This window comes from Solanum dulcamara, chromosome 1, assembly GCF_947179165.1.
Source record: "Solanum dulcamara chromosome 1, daSolDulc1.2, whole genome shotgun sequence".
Lineage (NCBI taxonomy): Eukaryota > Viridiplantae > Streptophyta > Magnoliopsida > Solanales > Solanaceae > Solanum > Solanum dulcamara.
The window spans coordinates 11,401,961-11,423,626 of record NC_077237.1 but is presented as its reverse complement, the minus strand read 5'-3'; the positions used below and the strand labels follow the sequence as shown (position 1 = coordinate 11,423,626).

The 21,666-nt window shown below is 33.2% G+C and overlaps 3 protein-coding genes across 4 annotated transcripts; 1 reads left to right on the top strand and 2 right to left on the bottom strand.

Annotated features, from left to right (window-relative positions):
• The first annotated feature begins 2,159 nt into the window (after positions 1 to 2,159).
• On the top strand, positions 2,160 to 3,512 carry LOC129887150 (uncharacterized). Its single transcript, XM_055962123.1, has 2 exons — positions 2,160 to 2,398; positions 3,272 to 3,512. The coding sequence occupies exons 1-2, from the start codon at positions 2,160 to 2,162 to the stop codon at positions 3,510 to 3,512; spliced, it is 480 nt and encodes a 159-aa protein (XP_055818098.1).
• Positions 3,513 to 3,954: 442 nt separating this feature from the next.
• On the bottom strand, positions 3,955 to 6,457 carry LOC129887158 (uncharacterized protein At5g64816). Of its 2 annotated transcripts, none has more exons than XM_055962134.1 (2): positions 6,359 to 6,457; positions 3,955 to 4,483 (listed from the first exon to the last, which is right to left on the bottom strand). In XM_055962134.1, exon 2 carries the CDS (start codon positions 4,436 to 4,438, stop codon positions 4,055 to 4,057), a length of 384 nt encoding a protein of 127 aa, XP_055818109.1. In that variant the 5' UTR covers positions 4,439 to 4,483; positions 6,359 to 6,457; the 3' UTR covers positions 3,955 to 4,054. The 2 variants fall into 2 exon arrangements, with proteins under 2 accessions (XP_055818109.1, XP_055818117.1); XM_055962142.1 differs by having other exon boundaries at positions 3,955 to 4,476; positions 6,359 to 6,446.
• Positions 6,458 to 10,665: 4,208 nt separating this feature from the next.
• Positions 10,666 to 21,387, bottom strand: LOC129901941 (small GTPase LIP1). Its single transcript, XM_055977036.1, has 7 exons — positions 20,799 to 21,387; positions 14,705 to 14,796; positions 14,464 to 14,605; positions 13,730 to 14,034; positions 12,280 to 12,333; positions 12,064 to 12,194; positions 10,666 to 11,250 (listed from the first exon to the last, which is right to left on the bottom strand). Exons 1-7 carry the CDS (start codon positions 20,890 to 20,892, stop codon positions 11,064 to 11,066), a joined length of 1,005 nt encoding a protein of 334 aa, XP_055833011.1. The 5' UTR covers positions 20,893 to 21,387; the 3' UTR covers positions 10,666 to 11,063.
• Between the last annotated feature and the right edge of the window lie 279 nt (positions 21,388 to 21,666).

Below are 21,666 nucleotides of genomic sequence, written 5' to 3'. Positions count from 1 at the left end.
TCTATTATTGCATATCATTTAAAATATTGTATTATTTTATTACATATTTTATTGAGTTGAGCCATTTTCAGAGTTGAGTTGAATATCTTTGAGTAAGTTTCCTTTCAGCTATTTTACATACTCGTATATTCCATGTACTGGCGCTATTTGGCCTGCATCATTCTATGATGCATATACAGGTACTTAGAGATCATCAACAGATACTCCGTTGAAGATTCACTTCCTTCCTGATAATTGTGAGACCTCCTTGCTTTCGGAGGAATCATATTTATTTCATTCATCGCTTTGAGTAGTTTCTTTTAAGGTAGCGGTGAGCTTGTCTCGACACTTTCTGAATAGTTGATAGAGGCTTTATAGACAGAGTAGAGTTGAGTAGAAGGATTCTTTCAGAGTCCGTTTTTTAACCATAATTTTATTAATGAGTTTATGAGTTGAGTTACATTATACTTTGAGTATTTTAACATATTATTTATTTATTTATGATGATGTTTCTAAATTTCCACTTGAGTTAATTATCTATTGAGTCAAGTCTTCTGCTAAGTAATTGAATCAGTGAAAAGATCAAGTGGTTCGCTTAGGACCAGTAGGTCTTCGAGTGTTAGCCACGTCTAGGGTACCCTCTCGGGGCGTGACACCGCTTTAGTCTTACTCAAAACCTAAAGATTAAAGTAAGAACTAAGAATTGTTCAAGATTGTCTTGTTGGACAAGAACTAAGACTTGTGTTGTTGTACTGCTTGGTTTTAGTTTTAGTTTTACTTGTAATTGTAGCTTTTGCAAGTTCGTAAACGTCTATAACTTGATTAACATTAGAAATTTCATATTATGTTTTGATTGTAACATATAATTGTAGCATTCGTACTACATCTGCTCTTATTGATGCAATTTCTTATTATCTTTATTGTTTCAGTAGATCAAAGCATTTACATGCTTACATCTGATTTGCTTGTACCACTGTATCACGCCAAATTGTTAGAGAAGTGAGAAGTCATATATTTATTTTATGAGCATTTTCTTATTGGGTAAATCGAAAATCAAACCGTTAATGACCAAAAACCGATAAGAAATATCTTATTGGTTTGTTATTGGTTTAGCATATTTAAAAATCAAAAACCGATAATACATAAAATCGAACCGAACCGACCAATGCACACCTCTACAATCAAATCGAATTTGTAAGATCTTATTTGCGCTAATTAGAACTCAAAGGCGCTCTTTCCTTTAGGTTGTGTTTGGTATGGATGAAAATATTTTCTTATTTTTCATATTGGTTGATCAAAATATTTTGAAAAATATTTTCTCTATGAAAATTAATTTTTTCAAAACAAGAAAATTGACTTTCCTAATGAAAATAGGAGAAATTACTTAAATACACATTATTTTATCATAATTTTTAAAATTTTCTACCATTTAAAAAAATTCAAAATCTCCTCTCGGATATATCATTCCCCTCTCGCTGATACATTCATATCCCCCTCTCGGATAAATCTCTCTCTTATGTATCCAGATGTCCTATATATCCCCTCTCTGATACATCCCTCCGCTCTCGGATACATCATTCCCTTATATATCGTGATGTCTGTTGATGTGTTCGAAAGTTCAGTGATGTATTTGAAATTCATAAATTTTAAGGGATTTTTGTAATTTGAAAAAGAGTAGAAAAATAATGTAATTAACTCTAAACACTATGAGATTTATATAAATTGCATATGAAAATATGCAAAACAAGCTCCATAAATAACATTTGAAGTGAATATCTACAACGCCCCCAACCCCGAACCCCCACTCCCACCTCATCTTATTCGCATAATATTTTGCTAGATCACATATGAATGTTCTTTGAATAATTATTATTATTATTACTTATTTATCGATCACTAAAAAAAATACTCGACATTTTCGAGAAAACATTTTCTTCCGTCCCAAATGCACCCTTTAAACTGAAAACTGTTTGCTACAAAATTATTGACACATGTATGAACGTGGGTACTTGAACCCCTCATTTTCCTTTCTTGTAGAATCTCCATTACTTCCGCACACTTTTTTTTACCTACAAAAACTCATATATATTTTTCTCCATTAACACAACAACCATATTCACCTCCACATACTAATATATATTCATCCTTTCCAATTTAGAAAAAGAAAAAATTAAAAAAACATGGATTTTTTTAGAAAACTAAGTATACTTGTTCTTTTTTGTCTTATAACAATTTCCTCTGAAATAATTCACACAAGTGGTGATCAGCAAAATGTTCTAGACAATCAAAAAGAACAATCTCCTACACAAATGCTAGAAGAAGCTTATTCTATGCTTCTTACATCTACATTACGTTCTTTGGATGTGGCTAAGTCCTATATTAATCAACTTCAACTTAAGTATTTTCCTCCAAATGTAGAGTAAGTATTTTTCCTTCCCTCCTATTTTTTCTTGACCAAAAAATATTTAGCAACAATTGAGTTAATGTCATTACATTCGTCTCTAAAGTCTTTAGCATCATTTATATAAAGGGATGGTTATAAATACTCATATTTGTTATCGCAAAATATAATATAAAGGCAATTCTATTGTTGCTATTAAATCCTTTAATTGTTGGTGTTAGTATAGTTGAATGATAGAGGTGTTCTTTTATGGTTAGTGGTAGTTTTAACTTCTATCAGAGGCGGATTCAAGATTTTAAATTTATGTGTTCTAGATCATGACCCTTTTTTGCTTTATGGATTCTTGATATATATATATATATATATAAACAAATATAGAGTTCGAATGAAAGCTAATTGATTTTGCCGAACTCATATAGCAAGTCCTGAAGATGGAGACATTATGATAGGAAGTTATTTCCTGCCGTATCTTAATTAATCATGCAAGTGGATTCCGAATATGATCAAATGGTTATAGACCAAAAAAAAAAAAAAGGAGAGATATCCCCTAATCAATGATTCAATGTCTTACATTCCTAGGGACAATAATACCGTCTTTAGGAAGAACGCATCATGCTTTACTACCAAGATTTGGATCACTAGTAATGTATCTACCTTGATGAAGTTCTCTTGTTTTCTTTTCATAGTATGATAACATAGTAGTTTATCTTCTCTTTTTTGTTATATGCTACTTGAGCCGGGGGGTTTGGATTTCTATGAGGTAAAGGTAAGATCTGCATACACTCTACTCTCCCCAAACTCCACTTGAGGGAATTTAGAGTATGTTGTTGTTGTTTGGAAAATGAGTTTGGGAGTTGGATTTTTCTTTTTGAAATTATAAACAATGTGCAGTTTTAGGAGCAAGGATGATGGCAGTGTTAATGGAGGTGCTGGAGAGAGGATAATGGAGGCTACTCAGAAGAGCTTTGAGAAGACCAAAGAGACGGTAGAAGGATCCGCCAGATCTGCGGCCAAGGCAGTGGAGCAGAAAGTGCATAAAACAGCTGAGAAAGTGAAGGATACCATGTCTGCAGGACACAAAACAGATGAGAAAATTGAGGACACTGTGCCTTCTGGACATGATGAACTCTGAAAATAATGTACCAACAAGTCAACAAGTGATTAGCATTTCTTCCTTTCGCTTCTCTAGTGTAATGCTTTTGATGTTCTTTTGTAACCGTGTTGTTCAAGCCAGCACAAATACCAGGTGATTATATCCACAAGGCTTGGATGGATGGATGGATAGATAGAAAGAAACCTCAAGATTCCCAATCCGCTTCTATAGTAGGATATATTTTTTTTCCCTTAGGTCTTTTATAGCATCATAAGTTTGTGATTTGTCTACATTCAATTTCTGATTACTGTAAAAATTCCACAACAGTTTAGGGATACAACTGATTGGACTTTGCTTATGAATTATGACCAATATCCTGAATCCTAATCCAACAACCATAACTGGCTATATCTGAACTAAAGTTACAAGCTGAGAAATCAATGATCTAAAACTGGAATAAAAAATAACAAAGTTGAGAAGATAAGATAAAACAAAGCATGTCATTTTAACCCTCAAAGCTTGAGAATGGTGGCTTAACAAGTTTGGCAAAGAAATACAAATGGATGAAAAACAAGTAAACACTATAAAGGGGGGAGAGAAGAGGAAAGTTTGAGGCATTCACTCTGACATCTCCTGAGGCAGACATCATTCCAGTTTGGCACTTGATGCTGGTTAACACAGACAGTACGAGCGCAGGCGTCAGAGCAAGCATCAAGTTCCGATACGCCACAAACGGTAATACAGGTATCAGGAATTGGATCCTTGGAAAATGCACCCACCTTCTTCAACATTCTCTTTGACGTACAGACTCTCTCGCACACGAAAATATCATCAGTGCTCTTCTCCCTGCCACGTGCACTCTTAATTCTCTGGTCCTCAGCATGATTTCTCCTAATTCTGTAAGCTTGACCAGCTACAATGGCAGGAATAGCAGCCCCCAACAAGGACCACCATACCTCAACCATAAGGGCTACAGCTGTGGAATTGTTTGTCTTCTTCCTCCCTGTTAACTTTACAATAAGAACAAGACTTTTTAACCGACGCTCTTTTGAATTAGAAAAGAGCAGAATTAAAACACTTGAAATGTGGAGTAATTTAAGAGATGCAAGAAACTACGCAACCAACATATAGCCGTGGTTTCAATTCTTTCCCTGTTTATCCATTAGGAGGACTCACAGATACAGAAATGTGGTATGACATACTGTACATCTGTAACTTATTCACTAAATGAATAGATTGTCATATTAAAAACTAAAACCAAACTCTCCACCCCTTGCTCCCCATTAAACTAGGGCCAAAACCATTAGTCCCTTTTGTGGAACGCAATACCCAACTCTCATATAAACTGGTACACTTAAAACAAGTCAGTATATCTCTTATAGCCATTTCAATAATTTTGTGCTTCATTTTCTCGCAAAGTACTAATTCTATGACCAGAAATACCCATCCGACAGAAATTCACCCACCCCACCCCCGAAAAAAGAAAAAAATAATTGCACCAAGGGTAATGGGATCACAATGGTTACAACAAAATGCTTAATTGATTAATATTGTGATGAATGAGCACTGAGAGAGAAGAACACAAGGCTGAGATTCATAAGAGCACATGTTCGTTGATGTCATCTTCATTCAGAATAATAATGAATGCCACATCAATTTATCTCAAAAGGTAGGGGTAACTTTGCGTACACTCCCCCTCCCCCCAGACCTCACTTGTGGAAATATAGTAGGTATGTTATTGCTGTTGTATATCCGTGAAAATTAACCACAATAGCATCATTAGTTAAACCTACTATCAAAACAGGAAAAGGAAACCATTTCGACTTGGAAATAGTATCTCCCTATTTTCCTACTGTTGTTTCTGAGAAATACAGATAAAAATGGATGATCAAGCAAGACAACATAAGTTTTAACTCCATCATTAATAGTTCGTTGATTAAAACACCCACCCAACATTCATCCCCTAAAGAAAAGAAAAGATCTTTCTCTTCACTAAACAGACTAATCCCCAAAAGAGCTCGAAATTGGAATCCTCCGTCACCTCCAACTCTAAGTACAGAATATTGATCCTATCAATCAGAAATGAAAACTCTCAGGTTTTTCTTTCCCGCACTTCAACACCTAAAAGGATAACAATCCAAGTCTCTCCAATTCATAATGCAAGAGATTTTAGCATTCATGTGAGCATCTCATGCCCTATTCATCTCCCCCCATACTTATCAAGCATAACAAGAAAAATTCAAACTTTTTCTCTTCCAAATAAAAATGATATCTAACCAAACCTCCTATCAATCACATCACTAAGTTGGTTATAAGCAACATCCACAATGCTATCGAGGGTAATGTTTATGTCCTCATCCATGTAATTATGATTTTTGGTAAATATACAACATCATAAGGATGGAACTCTTGCAAAAAGAAAACATCAAAACCTCAGTCTACTTTTTTTTTTCAGAAAAAAAAAAACAAAAACATAGCACTATGTTCAGGAGTCCATAACATTTTAAGAATGGAAAATTCTCCTTCCCTCAGCTCAAACATCCAAAATTGACATTAATATGGTCAAGCAAATCAGGAAAATTGACCAAAGCTACAAACTTCAACCCTGAAACCACATTATTACCATTACTATTACAATTCCTTCTTGTTGGGAATCATTGATTTAACCTTAATTTGTGAAATTATTCATTTGGGTCGGCGCTAAATTGCAAGACAATTATAGTACTACAACAGCTAAAGAGGCAAAACCAGAAACTAGAACATCAAAATTTTCAAGAATTTAATCCCAAAAAAACAAAAACAACTTAGAAGTAGAAATTGACAAAAATCAAACAAGAAAAGCAGTAAACTACGAAAAAGACTATATATTAAGAAAAATTTCTTACCTTTACAAAATGCAGGAAGCAAGTAAGGGAGAGAAGTGAATTGTGAAAGATTTTAGAGGGTTTAAGGGTTTCCTATGTTGCTGCTTTTTACTGTACTTATTCCCGGACAAAATTATAAGAATAATAACTTACACTCGTTTGGTCGAACAATAAATTATTTCGAGATTAATTATTTTAGGATCTTATCTTATTTTCAATGTGGATTGACTTATTTTGTAGTTTTATCTCAATAAAATATGGATAAATTTAATTTTTAAATTAGTTATCCCTTATATCTAATACCAAATGGGTCATAAAATTTGAGATTAATTTTATTTCATATTTAATTTGAGGTATTAGCTAATTTTAGGATTATTCTATTTCATTATCTATCTGTATATAACAGGAAAAGCAAAAGCATCGCGTGTCAGCGCCATAATTATTTTTAAAATTTTTAATTTACGAAAAATCAATTATCTATATTTAACATAGAAAATAAAAAATTTATCAAAAACTGCCAATTTATAAAAAGATGCATATATTTAAAAAAAAAATGGCAATTGACATAAACGCATACAAAACTGTCGATTGACAAGATTATTTACAGTTTGTTTTTAAAATTTAATTTTATTAATTTTTGTGACAATATTAAAAGAATTTTGAAAAAAAAAGAAAAATTAATATTGAATATTTAAAATTTCATATTTCATAAAATTTAACAATGGTAGTTAATTAGTAGTCAATGTAATAAGATTGATTTTAAATTAAAACATAAATTATAATTAGATTAGTTTAAATAACTTAAAATACTAAGTACATATTTAGGTTAAAACTACGAAGTATATATTTATATTAATTTTTAAAAAAGAAGAGAGAGAGGGTAAAAAAGGAAAAAAAATAACTAAACAAAACTACACACGTCCCTTGAGCCCCATATTCCCACTAACTCACAAACACACGCATGCACAAATTAAATTAAATTTCAGATAATCAAGAAATAAATAAATAGAAAACTTTTTACAATTCAAAAAAAAAATCACAATAGTTTCAAAAGAAAGTTAAACACGTTTTTAAAAGTTTCAGATCCTATATTTTTGAAACTGTATTTTCACAAAATACACCTAATAGCAATAGATAAAATTGTGTTTTCAAAATTTATTTGTTTGCATCAATTTAAATTTTAAATTATTGCTAAAAAAATTTCAATGTTATATATAAAAAAAAAAATCAAACCATAAAAATTACTACCAAATAATTAACAAATTATTTTAAGATTATGACACTTTATCAAAAAGAGAAAACTCACACAATAAACTATAGATTATTAATTTTTTTTGTATGTTATGAATAATGTAGAATTTGTGAAATTTTATGTTGTATACAAAAAGAATTTCGATATATATAATTAAAATTAGTGAACTACCAAAGGCTGTTGCAATGAAGACATATAGCATTCTCTCTTGCTTGATAATGATGATGATCCTCATAATTTCACTGAAGATTTCTAGTAAGTTTTATTTTTAAATGTTTTCATATTTATTAATTATTTTTATTTAAAAAAGAAAGAAAGAGATGACTGAGAAATGACTTAAGTGATGTATTTTTTTCTAGATGAAGTGAGTTTCATCACCGGCCTCTTGACGATTTTGTAAAGCCAACCATCTATAAAATTGAGGGTGAATGAAAATCTTTGAGAGAAAAGAGGAATAATAATTTACATATAGATAAAAGAGTTAAATCTTACATGAATTAATAGACTTATAAATTTTTTATTGTAAGTCAAAATAATAATTTAGAAATTTTAATTTATAATTTTTGAACAATTATTATCTTTTAGACTAAACAATAGGTGCTTAGAAGCACTTTTTCATTATACTATTACAAAAATAATTAAAACTATTTTTGCTTTAAAAAACTTAAAATAAGTCAATTATATCTGGTATGATCCGGATTAACGCATAAAATGAGAAATAAAAATAGGTATTGGTCTAAACAAATTCAAAAAATGCTAAAAAAAAAAGAGTAGAGAATTCCCAAGTTATCATAAATGCATGCATAAATATTGCTATCAAAATTAGTTAATATATATTATCTGACTAATGTATTTTGATAAAGAATTTTAAAAAATATATAAATTCTAATTTTACTTACAAGTTTTATTCTATTGCTTAAAAATTACTTTTCTTCATATTCAATAGATATTAATATTTTTTGTTGCTTTTCTATGTCAAAAAATATGTGAACAAACATATTAGTTAACTATAAGAGGATCTAATAAGGTGTGTGTGCAGGTAAGATAAATATATGAATTTGAAAAAGAAAATCTTAAACAAATAATAAGTATTTTACAATTTTAAATATATATTTAAAATAAAAATTTATGATATGTTTAATAGAGAGAGCGATTGGATTGTGTAGAGAGAGAAACACGAGGAATCACTTTTGTTGATCATAGGTTGATGAAATTATTATTTGAAAATAGATTTATAAAAATATGACTCAACTATAAGAATAATATGGTAGTAAAATACTATATAATTGCGTGATTATTTTTAAATATCATGTAATTGATATATTATTTTTAGAAAAATTAAAAGATAAAATTTTAAAATTTGAATAGCATGTCTACAATTTGATATTCAAGTGATTAAAATTTCTTAGTTTTATGTTTTGCATTATCATAATCGTAAGACTTTTTTTCAATTACATTTTATTTTAATTTAACGATTAAATTTTCTTATATCTTTATTATTCTAACAAGAAGATATATGAATTGTGTGAGAATATTTATGATCTTGAATAATTTAAAAAACATATAAATTAAATAACGCTAAAAATTATTACTATCAAATTTAGACAATGAACTAAGCTTATATATTGATTTATTTTTATAAGTATTCTATTATAACATGTCAAGGTGCTAAATGCTAACATTTTCTAATGTAAATTTTACAATATCATTTTATAGTAGGTTGAATTTTGAAATTGTCAATAAATCAGTATTTATAATTATATTATTAACTGGCCGCACAACGTGCAGGTATGTATACTAGTTTGTACCAAAATGGTGGAATTACTATCTCATATCGAAAATATGATAAAATAATCTTAGAAATATTCTATAGGATTATTTATTCTACAGAATTATTTTATCTTACATTTGGTAATAAATATATTTAGTTTCAAAATTATGTTATCTCACCATTTTAAAAAGGGATAATTATAGTAAGTGGCCATTTGGTTGTTTTAATTACCACAAAATGGTCATTCGATGTATATTCATGTATATTCAGCGTGTTTTCATGTATATTTGGTATATATTCATGTATACACAGATGTATAGAGTGTATCATAATGTATATTTAGTGTATAACTCATATATAAATAATCTATATTGTATAGTCAATGTATACTTTCTATGACTTTTGGCAAGCTATATTGTATAGTCAATATATATTTTCTATGATTTTGGCTATTTCTTATGTAAATAAAATATGATTATATTTATTGTAAATTAATTAGTTTATTGCATATATTTAAAATTGTCCCTTTTGAAAATGGTGGGATAAGTCAAAGGCAAACCCATGTGGAAGGATGGGAGTGTATGCACCATTAACTTTGGAAAAAAAACCTATATATATATATATATATATATATATATATATTGAAGTATGACATATATTTTATCAGACACCTCAAGACACAAAAGCAAATTGAGTGTTATTTAATTCTATTTATATGTTAAATAACATATAATCGAACCCACGACCTCATGGGTGCATAGTGAATTTCACAACTATCACACCATAATAGTGGCATAGCCAGAAATTTCATAAAGAATGTCCAAATTTCGAATAGTAAATTCAAAAAAAAAGAAGTAATTGTACGATAATTCGATCTTGCATGTCCTGGATACTTCTGCACCCAATTCCCACGAAGCTACTACTCACTTCACGTCAAAGTTGTGCATTTTTTAATATTTTACAAATTTTAAGTAGGCCATAATAAAAAAAATGCAAGGAATCAAACTTGGGTTGCGGGTTTCCATTGGTCTAAGGTTATTCAAAATACTATATATACCAATATAAAATAAAATTTAGCCAACATATATATAATGAAATTTTCCAACAAAAGGATGTCCATCTAGACACCCTGACATCCCCATTGTTCTGCCCCCTGCTCCACAATACAAGTTTTACTAAGTAGAGTTATTTAATTCAGATTTATATGTTAGTACATTAATTCTATAGTGATGCCGTCATTTTCAAATCATGAATCCACCTCTAAATATAAAATAAATATACAAAGATTTTTGATATATATATATATTCATGAGCACAAATTGTCAAGGTACTTATGCTCACCAAATTTGATATATCATCACTTTAGCTCTTATTAAATGGCATGTATAGTAGAACTTTAATAACAGTGATGTTTGAACCAATTTACACGCATAGTGGAACATTATGTCATAGCAAATTTAACAAAACTTGTACACCCCTTCCTAATACAAAACAAAGGACAAAGAAATGGTGCACACTATATCAAAGATCTTTGTAAAAACTTCAAAGATCTTTGTATTATAAGCCTTTTCAACTTTACCCTACAATTTTCAAGAACCTCACAATGAGTCAAAAAGAATGAATTGGAACATTTTACAAGACAAGCTTTTCACAGATTATGTCCTGAAAATGTGTATCATTACATGAAAAAAGAAGAAAGATCATCAAACGTTAATATCTGAACGCTTATATCTGGTACTGCTCATGTCTTGCGTGCTGGCAAATCTGGGGATGCTATAATTGTCAGGAGTGGACATGGGTTGCTGTGGGTAAAGAGTGGGAGGCGGTGTGAGATTGCGTTGAGCTGGTAAAGGAGGGAGAGTGTTGTACTTGTAAGAGTCACCGATATAACTGCAACAAGTGGAAGACAAATTATTAATACGATTTAAAGAACACAAACATAGATGGAGTTGGTGAAAACAAGATGAGTAAGAAGACACCGCTGTCACTGAATATGACACTACTCTAAAACATAAAAAGTCTCTCATTCCAATCAACCATGAATACGTCTCGACACCCGACAATTCAGAACAAGAATAGCAAGCATTCATCCACTAGTAAGCACAAAGACTAACGGTGCAATGACTGAGTTAATATTTATTGGACAGCTATCGAAATATTTTTTACATTATCTTTTTTCCCATTCTCCTCCCCTTGTCTTAGGAAAGAGGAGTTATCTATCTACCTTATTTGAGGTGATCATGACATTCTATTCAAGACACTTGGGAAGTTCACCATAAACGGCCACATGCCCAGCACCACTTATTTAGGGTGATGGAACACCAGGGTTTACAACACTATTAGGAAGTTAAACATTCAACTATGTTCAAGTCCAACATGAGAAAAAAGACATTATATAATGCCATTAACAAGTAATTTTGGAACAGACTTGAGACAGGTTGCTTTGTAGCACAATCCTTCATAGTTCACGGCTATGTTGCTCGGACTCTCCAAAATGTTGTCGTACCCGTGTCGGATCTCCAAAGTTGCACTACTTTTGGAGGATCCGACACACTCATGTCAGCATTTTTGAAGAGTCCGAACAACATAAGTCGCGGTCAGTGATCATCAGCCAATGGCTGACAACAATAGATGGAACATATTTTTCTATAAGTATGGAAGGCGTTAACAGCAGCCAATTTTCACTGAATTCAACAGGCATACCTTGAACTTTTACTTTTATACAAGTGATCATCATCATTTGAAATTTCGCTTGATCCGTGCAATGATTTCTGAGCTGGGGTAGACCAATGATTCCCAGGTAGATCATCTGAGAAGTATCTCCTCCTGATTAACTGTAAAATAGTGAACCCCACACTTCAATAATGTAGGATAGATTAAGTAAATCTCATTTTAGATGCAAAGCAATAATATACAGACCATGCGGAAAAACTTCACGACAGCTTCTTTGTCATATCTTGCTCCCTTAGCGGCCTGCAAGATTTCAAGGGGCAAAAAACATTACACATGTAAATTATTGACGCTTACTTGAAAAGAAAATTGAACTTCTTATTCACCATTTATGAAAGAATGTATAAACTCAACATTCGCCATGATTATTAGTCACAAGACTTGTTACAGCAGGATGCATGTTTAAAAATTTCGAGGAGAATTGTTGGGGCAGGGGTTGTGGGGAGAAAGGGTAAAAGAAAGCAACTGGGGTATAGAGAAAGCATATCTATCATTCAATTTGATAGCAGGCCGAGTGCATGTCCACAACTCACTGTGCCTGCTTCTCTTCAAGTTTACGATAATTCTTACAGAGAAACCAACATTCACTGGCAAGTATCCTCACAATTAGCAGGCTCCTCAGAGAAAACTCAACTGGGAGGAAATAGAAGCTGCTTCTTTCATAAGCTTCCTATCAGAAAAGAAGCTAAAAGTTTTTCCTTTTAAAAGCTTCAGATTACCCAATATAACAAAGTAGCTATTGTTCTTTTCTACTTTACTTTTTGAGGATTTAGTTGCAATGTAATGAAAAGATAGCCTATGATGAGTAAGGCCAAAAAGTATGCTTTAATTTGTCAAACTCAAAACACATGTCGAAGAACAGCTTAGACCTACAAGAAAGTCCTTATAATGGAACTGAAACATGTAACGAGTAAAAGTTTAGTCATGAAGAAGAATAAAATGATGGATCAAAAAAGGGATTTGAGAATTAATCTAGCAATTATTCAAATCTAATTAGCTCCAAACCAATAACAAAGGTGGGCTCAGAGAATCTCAGGCATGAAAAAACTATCGAAAAAGAGAGAAAATGAAAACCAAGTGGAAGAAGGAAAACACATTATGTCCCCTTGGTTCAGTAGGCAGATTATTTAAGTCAAGAATCTCTTTCTTCATGTGTGAGACTGTCAGTTATTACCATCCAGATAATTCCCAAGACTGTTGGTAGCAGGCAACCAATTTTTTTCGTCTTCAAATATAAGAAAATGCATGGGAGGTAGAGCTTAGGAGAAGGTTTGACAATATGATAAGGTAATTTCCTTCAGATTTAAATAAGAATAGAGTTTCAAACCTTTATGCATGCATTTCCCTAAACTCCTAGCTTAATAAGCATTTTTAACCGAACGACAGAAGAAGATGAAAACTTATATTGCTATGCCAATAAAGACTTGGCTTGACAAGAGTGAACACTGTGAGACCACAGCAACAAGCTGATCTTAACATACTAGCATGGATAAACAAGTAAGAACCCTTCCGTAGCAACAGCTTAAGCATCAGAAATTTATGTTCCCTGAAAGATAATTGTTTTTCATAACAAAACAAGATGCATCACTTTAAAAGTTCTCATATGTGAATCAATACAATTTGTGTAGTATAAAATTACCGCAATAAGACCTCCACCACCAGGAAAACTCTCGGTCAATGGGATCTCTTCGCTTGAAGGAAGTAGACCTTGCTTCTCAACCCACTGCCGAGCCATATCAACAAGATTGCCACTGCTTCCTCTAACACCCTCTTTTGTAGCGATATCTGCTTTATTGCCAATGACAATGTAAGGAACAGGGAGACCGCCAGGACCTCCTGAAGCTAGAGGAGCCGAGAATGTCCCTGCTGTTGCTATCTCTACAGCCCACTTCTGCAAGCTTGTCTTTGTCCTTCTTTGAGATAGATCATATACAAAGATAACACCTAAGGTGGAAATGGAAGTCCATATTAGTTTTCATCCGACAATCATCAGGATGAGTAATTATACAAAGTGATCTCTTCCTACTACCTTAGAGAGAGAGTATATAAAAGTAACACCTCTAGTGGAAATAAAAATGATTTCACCAGACTATCATCAGGCATAGACTTCACAGAAAGAGAGTCGCCCATTAACCTCTCCCAAATGAAGGAAAAATGTAAGTAACAAAAATTTTGATAACATCTCTTTTTCTGTTTGGATAAACAGACATAATCAATTATCTAGAACATTTTCATGCTTTAACCATCTGCTGACATTAATGATCAGGTATCAGCTACAGCTCATCCAGAATAGATATTGTACTTGTACATGTCTGCATAAGAAAATATTTTTAGGCATATAAAACAGTTTATGAGAAGAAGCTAGTTGCTTACCATTAATTTGTGAGTAGAACAGAGATCGGCAATCTTTGTAACGATCATGTCCTGATATATCCCAGAGTTCAATAAAAAAATCCCTCTCGGCATCACCTTTTATGCTAGTTGAAGAGCTACCAGAATTTCCAAAAGTAGTGTGCTTTACAGAAGAAACAGGAAAAAATTAGTTTTGGATATGGACATGCATTTCTCAGCACATTTTCATAGTATAGGGAGAACAAAATTCTGTGAATCATACTTTTACTCCGACTGTACAGCCAATTGTTTGAGGAGGACGAGCGGTGGAAGAACCATTGAGAATCAGATGAACAAGAGAAGTCTTCCCCACACCTAGCAGAAAATATGAAGCAGAAAAATGGTGAAACTAGGAGCTGAAAAGAAGGAATCACTGTGTATAAATAAAAAGGGAGAAGCTAATATCCTGAACTTCTTACGAAGTCTGAATATCACAGGGGAAAAACTAACGCCAAACAGGAAAGACTTGAACACTGAATAAGAAGACTACATCAGCATGAACTTGGATTATACAAATAGAAGACTAAATCCTAGTGTACCCAACGAAAAATTCCACCAGTACTTCCTCTGATGTATCCAGGACTTTTCATAAAGGCTAAAAGCCAAGCACGACTGTGAAAACAAAAAGAACACAGCAAAAGTAAGAGGCAGTAAATGGAGCAACTATTTTCACTATATCCCCAACTACATAAATTTTCATTCCCACAAATAAATTTTAAGTAGTGATCCTCATAGCTATTTTGTTTTATTGTTGTTACTTTGTTTTTTAAAAAATAAAATGGTGGTCCTCAATGACTATTAAAGGATCCAAAGAAGCTGTAAGTTGTAATTCTTCCTTCGCACAAATAAAGACAAATATGAGAGCTATGGAGTCATTGTTTGAAGTGGAATCTCAATTACTAGCAGCTTATCTAGCTTCCAAGTCCAGTATGATATCCATGCATCATCCGTTACATATACAACCGTCAAGCTCCCAAAAGAACTTCAATTTTTTTTTTAATTGAAACCCCTCGAAAGGGATTCAATTAGTCTAACTGTCTAGGCTTTTTAAACAGAGGATAAGAAGTCAACTAAAATTACCTGACATATACTTATTATCTGCATTTTTTTTCCATTTCAAAAAATTTGCAGATAAGTTATATGTCAAGTAATGTTTAATTGATGTTTCAGCTTCTTATTGTTTATTTTAAAATACTTAGATAGTTAGACCAATTGGAGCCCTTTTAGTTTTTATTTATTTATTTGGGGGGGGGAGGTTCAATTAAAAAAATAAATGGGACAATGACCAATTTCAGATGACTGATCTGTCAATTTTTGTTCAAGACTTGTAGGATGCCACTGACTGATAATCCATTTCAGGGAAGTGTTACCTAACCAGAAGAGAGAGAGAGAGAGAGAGAGAGAGAGAGAGAGAGAGAGAGAGAGAGAGAGAGAGAGAGAGAGAGAGAGAGAGAGAGAGAAGGGGGAGAGGCCGGGGAAAGGACGATATCTTGAGTTCACTGTTCACAAAGTATAGTACTCAGGTTAACAGACTAAAAAATGGATCATTTATATGAATCCATGCAACTATCCCTCACTCAATAATGGCAAAAAAGCTATAAAGTGAGAATCTCGTCAGACTCGTGGAAGACTGCTGTGATTTGATGCAGTATTCCACATTCCATGTCAAGGACCATGATGCTAGTCCAACATCAAAGCTCGGAATGAAAAAAGTAAATATAAATATATAGTGGATTGTTGCAATATCCTATCAAGTAGTATTTGAACTTTGAAACATTCCTAGGTAAAAGCAACTTAGTAAAGTACAGTTTCTAACAAAAGATGACCACATTACTTGGCTACAGGTTTATGTCATAGAGTGGAACTGCTTTGAACATTTTGACCTAGTCATTCAAAGCTTTATTTGGAATTCACTGAAAGAATAAGAATTCCCAATGTGAAGAATCTTACATTTACAAAAATTCAGTAAAGCTGAGGAAGAGAGGCAAAATGGAGCTGTATATGGTTAAGGAAACTTTAGAGATGAAGGGTGTGTTTGGTATGAAGGAAAATGTTTTCCTAGAAAATGTTTCCTTGGAAAACAAGTTGATTTCTAGTTTATTTTCTCATGTTTGGTTGGTGAGTGACAAATATTTTTCGGAAAATATTTTCTATTGTTTGGTTAGTAAACAAAAATATTTTTTAGAAAATATCTTTTATTTTTGGCTAGAGAGTAGAAAATCTTTTTAGGAAAATAGTTTCTGACATGAAAATCAACCCTAGTAATTGACTCAGGATCCGATCACGACCCTTGATTTGGGAACCAACTCGACTTTTAACCCAAGATTTGACTTCTAAATTTAGACTCGATCTCAACTTTTGAACCGAAATTCAACCACACCCGACTCCATACCTAACCTTTCAAATAATTTGATTTTCTTAAAAAATAATTTTTAAAATTTTTTTGGGAGTGGGGCGGAGGGCGGGGGAAGGGGGGTTGGGGGGCTAGCACGGGAGTCGGGGTTAGGGGTAGGGTGAAAAATGAAAATTTCAAAACTTGAAATGTTTTTCAAAAATAAATTTTTAATTTTTTTGTGGGGGGGGGGGGGGGGGCTGTGGGGGGGGGGGGGGGGGTGTGCGGGGTCGGCGTAGGGGTAGGGGGTAGGGTGGGGTAAAAAAAAAATGAAATTTTCAAATATAATTTTTTAAATTTTTTTTTGTGTGTGTGGAGGGGGAAACTGGTGGGGTGGGGGGCTGGTAGGGGGTCGGGGTAGGGTAAAAAAATAAAATTTTCAAAGTTTAAAATAATTTTCAAAGATATTTTTTTAATTTTTTGTGGGGAGGGGGGCCGGTGAGGGTGGGGCTGGGGGCTGGTAGGGGGAGGGAGGGAGGGAGGGGCAGGAGTGGGGTGAAAAAATGAAATAATATTTTTCAAAAAAAATAAAGTTTTAAATTTTTTTTGGGATAGGGTGGTAGGGATGGAGTAAAAAAAAATGAAATTTCCAGGATGTGAAATATTTTTCAAAAATAAACTTTTCATTTTTTCTTAAAAAAGAAATTTAATTAATTTTTTTTTTTGGGGGGGGATGCGGGGTTGTGGTAGGGGTGGGGTAAGAAGAAAACATTGTAATTTGAAGTTGGAGGAGAGTTGTGGAAAGTATTTTCCTTAGTTTTTGGAAGGAAGTCATTTTCCTCAAATTTGAGGAAAATAAGTTGATTTGGAAAACATTTTCCAAAACATTTAAGCCAACCAAACATGAGAAAATTGGAAAACATTTTCCGGAAAATGTTTTCCTTCATACCAAACACACTCGAAGTGCCTGCTGACTAAGCCAAAATAACTGGGTATCTGAGTCGTTGGGGAAAGCTGAAGATATTGCCAAAAGATTTCAATTGGAATACATGCCTGAAATTCCTCAGAGGTCATATGCTTATGTAGGAAATCAGAGGATCAAAATGATAAACAGAAAAATAAATTGCATAAAGAAGAATCTCGTGACGAATCTGATGACAATTATTTTTACCATCCAGCAGCTAAAGATCTTCATCAGGAGGATCTGAAGCATTTTCATTGTCATTGGGTGAAAGGGGAGCCTGTGATTGTCGGTAATGTGCTTGAGACTGCATCAGAGTTAAGCTAGGAGCCCATGGTTATGTGGTGAGCATGTTGCGAGATAAAGAATATAAGTCATCCCCTTCATTTGAATGGCATGGCTATCAACTGGTTAGATTGGTGTGAGGTAGAAGTTAACATCCAACAATTTTCAAGGGATATATATAAGAGGTCAATTTGATAATGGTGGCTGGCCCCAGATTCTGCAGTTGAAAGATTGGCCTCCATCTGATTACCTCGTCATGGCATGGAGTTTCTTAGCAACTTTACTTTTAAGGAGTACAAACATACACAAAGTAGTATCTAAATCTTGCTGTCAAACTGCTATAAGGGTCATTGAAGCCTGAGATGGGACCATAGACATCTATTGCTTATGAGTTCCTCAGAAGCTGGGGTATTTAGAATCTGTGACTAAGTTGCATCATGATATGTCTGATGCGGTGAATTAGTCGACACATACTCAAGCAATAACCCCACAACAGACCAGCTTTCAGAAATGGGAACATTGAAAAGAAAAAAAAACATGCTGCCCAAAATAAAAGGGAACTTCAGATGGCTAAGGACAAGAAAGAATGAGAAACTGAAGCATCATCTGAGTTGATTGGGGGTCTGCTCTGCCCTACATGAGAAATGAAGTAGAAAAGATAAAAGGACTAACAGATCTATTTGCAGTTCAGAGCTTGAGTAGGAACCCAAATTGTGACAATCAATCAACTGTTGCATCTGCTTCCTGTTTGAGCCAGAGGGAGAGACTAGTGCTGAGGTGGTAATGGTGCAATCAATACTACAAGAACTTATGGAGCAAGTGCAGGAATTAAGTGACTAGTGCAAAGATAACCCCGCGATTGAAAAAGTGAAGCATTTGAGGATATAGAAGGTGGTGCACTCTGGAACATCTTTAGAAGGCAAGATGTTCCGAAGTTGGAGGAATATCTCAGGTAGAACTTTAGAGAATTCAGGCATATCCACTGTGCACAGGTTATTCACCCCATGTATAAATAGAGCTGTAAATGGGTTGAAAGGCTACAGAACGTAGAATAGGGGCATATTTTACTATTGGAACTTCAGAAAGTTCAGGCATATCCACTGTTGCCTGGTGCTTGCCTGGTGCACAGGTTATTCATCCTATGTATAAATGGAGCTGTAGATGGGGCTGAAGGGACAGAGAACACCGAATAGGGGCATATTTTACTTTCGGAACTTCTGCTAAGTTAACAAAGTCACTACCACAGGAGCTTAATGCACTAGATTTACTAACTACTGATCTTAGCATCATAAAACACTGTAATCGACAACTAACGAAGCTTTCGGTTTAAAGTGCTTAGTCACATTTTGAATCTATGAACGTGCAACCTAATGGATGTTCAAGGGAAGAAATTCAGCAAACAATATCAATTGACTGTACTATATGAAGGGCATTCAGAAGATCATATCTAAAACATTCAGTTCATTTCAACCCAAAAAAAAAAAAGATGATATCCAAAAGATATTGATACATTTTGGATTGAGCCACTAAACTCAGAAGATGATTTATCAAGAGAAAATGAGGCTAATGTTTCGGTTGTACATACTTCTAAGAATGAATACATGCACCAATATCTGTTGTCATCATAATATCAAATTCATTTTATTTTTTTCTTGATATATATATAAAAATCATTGCAAACAAAAAAAATTATAATTGTCTACTCTTAATAATCAGCTTTCCCCATACATCTACACCATTACCAAATAACCCTTAAGATGGTGTTTAATAGCCTCTAACATATTACCAATCATCTCACCGCAGCAATGAACAAGACTGTAACAAAATAGTAAGATGTGGTAACACTCTAAATGAGCTGGATCAATCATCACTATATTTTCAAACGGATGTAACAGTATCTAGTACCCATTATCCTCCAAATTAAGTAGGTTAAAAAAATTCTTGCAGTTATAAACAGTTTAATGTCTCATTATCAATTCTTTAATAACAACAGAAAACAGCAACTCTTGGATTCTAAATAAACTCTTTAACATCTTGTATTGACCTAAATTTTCCAAATTGCGAGAAGTACGAAAGAACCTATGGCTTTGTTTATTTGGATAAAGGTGGTGCCCGGACCAGTTGTGCACACCTCAACTATTCCACCAGGTACTCGCTACATACCATCACTTTCACATGCATCGAGTAACTCTGCACACTACTATCTAAACAGATGAGAAGAAATAACCAAGTGTTCTGTCTCTATTCAGATTTGGAACCCTGATTATGGAAAACAGACCTCAAGGTGCAAGTACAATAAAAAAGCAGTTCAGTAATCCGGGAAAGTTTTCATCTATTTTGTATTTGTAGCATTTTGGCGGCATGGCCGAGTGGTAAGGCAGAGGAATGCAAATCCTTTTTTCCCCAGTTCAAATCCGCCTGATCAACAATTTCCATTAATTTCCACCCACTTTATTGATAGCTAAGCCACATCCTCGAGTGCAGCATAAAACAAACTATGTCCATAAATAAAAGACCTCATACTATTAGCATCTATTTATTATCTCCAGTTCTTCAAGCATTTCTGAATCTATGCAACTATATTTTACAATCAAACTCCAAGCCAAAGACTAGAAACCAAGTTCAAGAAGATACATAACTAGGAAGATGCATAAGAAAAACAAAGAAAAAAAATATCCTGATAAGTAAGAAAACACACAAAAGATGAAAACTAAAAGCATTTGCATTGTAGCTCAGTACCTGAATCTCCAACAACAAGCACCCTAACTTGTCCACAAGGTGGACCACCATTCTGATCTTTAGTCTCCCTTTCCTTTTCCCTCCAAAACATCATCTCCTCAAAAACCCCAAATCAAAACCAACAGAAAAGATCCAAAAAAAATTTAAAAAAAAGAAAAATTTCAAATCAACTCAAGTTACCATAAAACACACTGAATCTCCATAACAAACAACATTTCCTCAAACATAACAAACACACCCATGAAGTACATCAATGTCGACAACCCATTTTTTCAAATACCCATAAGATTCAAGAACATACACTGGATTAACCAAAACCCAATAACAGTAGATCTATCAACAAATCTTGAAATGAGTGATTTCAACTAGTTATATTTTGCATCAAAAAACGAATTGGGTGTTTTGGGTATCAATTATTTTCTTGGTTTTACAGCAATATAGTAGTGATTGGAGTATATATTTTGGGAAGATTTGTGTATAGATCGTCGAGCAAAGGTTGTTCATCAAGAGCTACGAAAAGACAGTTTAGACGGTTGATTCACCGACCAGAATTAAGCAAAAGGCTCTTGCAAGCCCATAAGGCTTATTGTGGCCCAATTGTATTGGGCCTGATCCATTGTAGAATAGTTTGGGGTATATTGCTTGTGCAAACAAACTTTCAACGTATACGTGTTGAAAATTTAACTTACTAAGGTCAAACTTCAAATACATATATCAAAAGTTTGAAATATCAATGTCTAAACTTTCAGACAAATATGTTAGAAACTGAAAGTAGTTTTTCTTAAATTTGAATTGTTAATTTTTATCCTAGTCAGTGTTTTCAAAGAAAAAAACAACATTTAATAACTTCCACTTGATTTAAACTTAA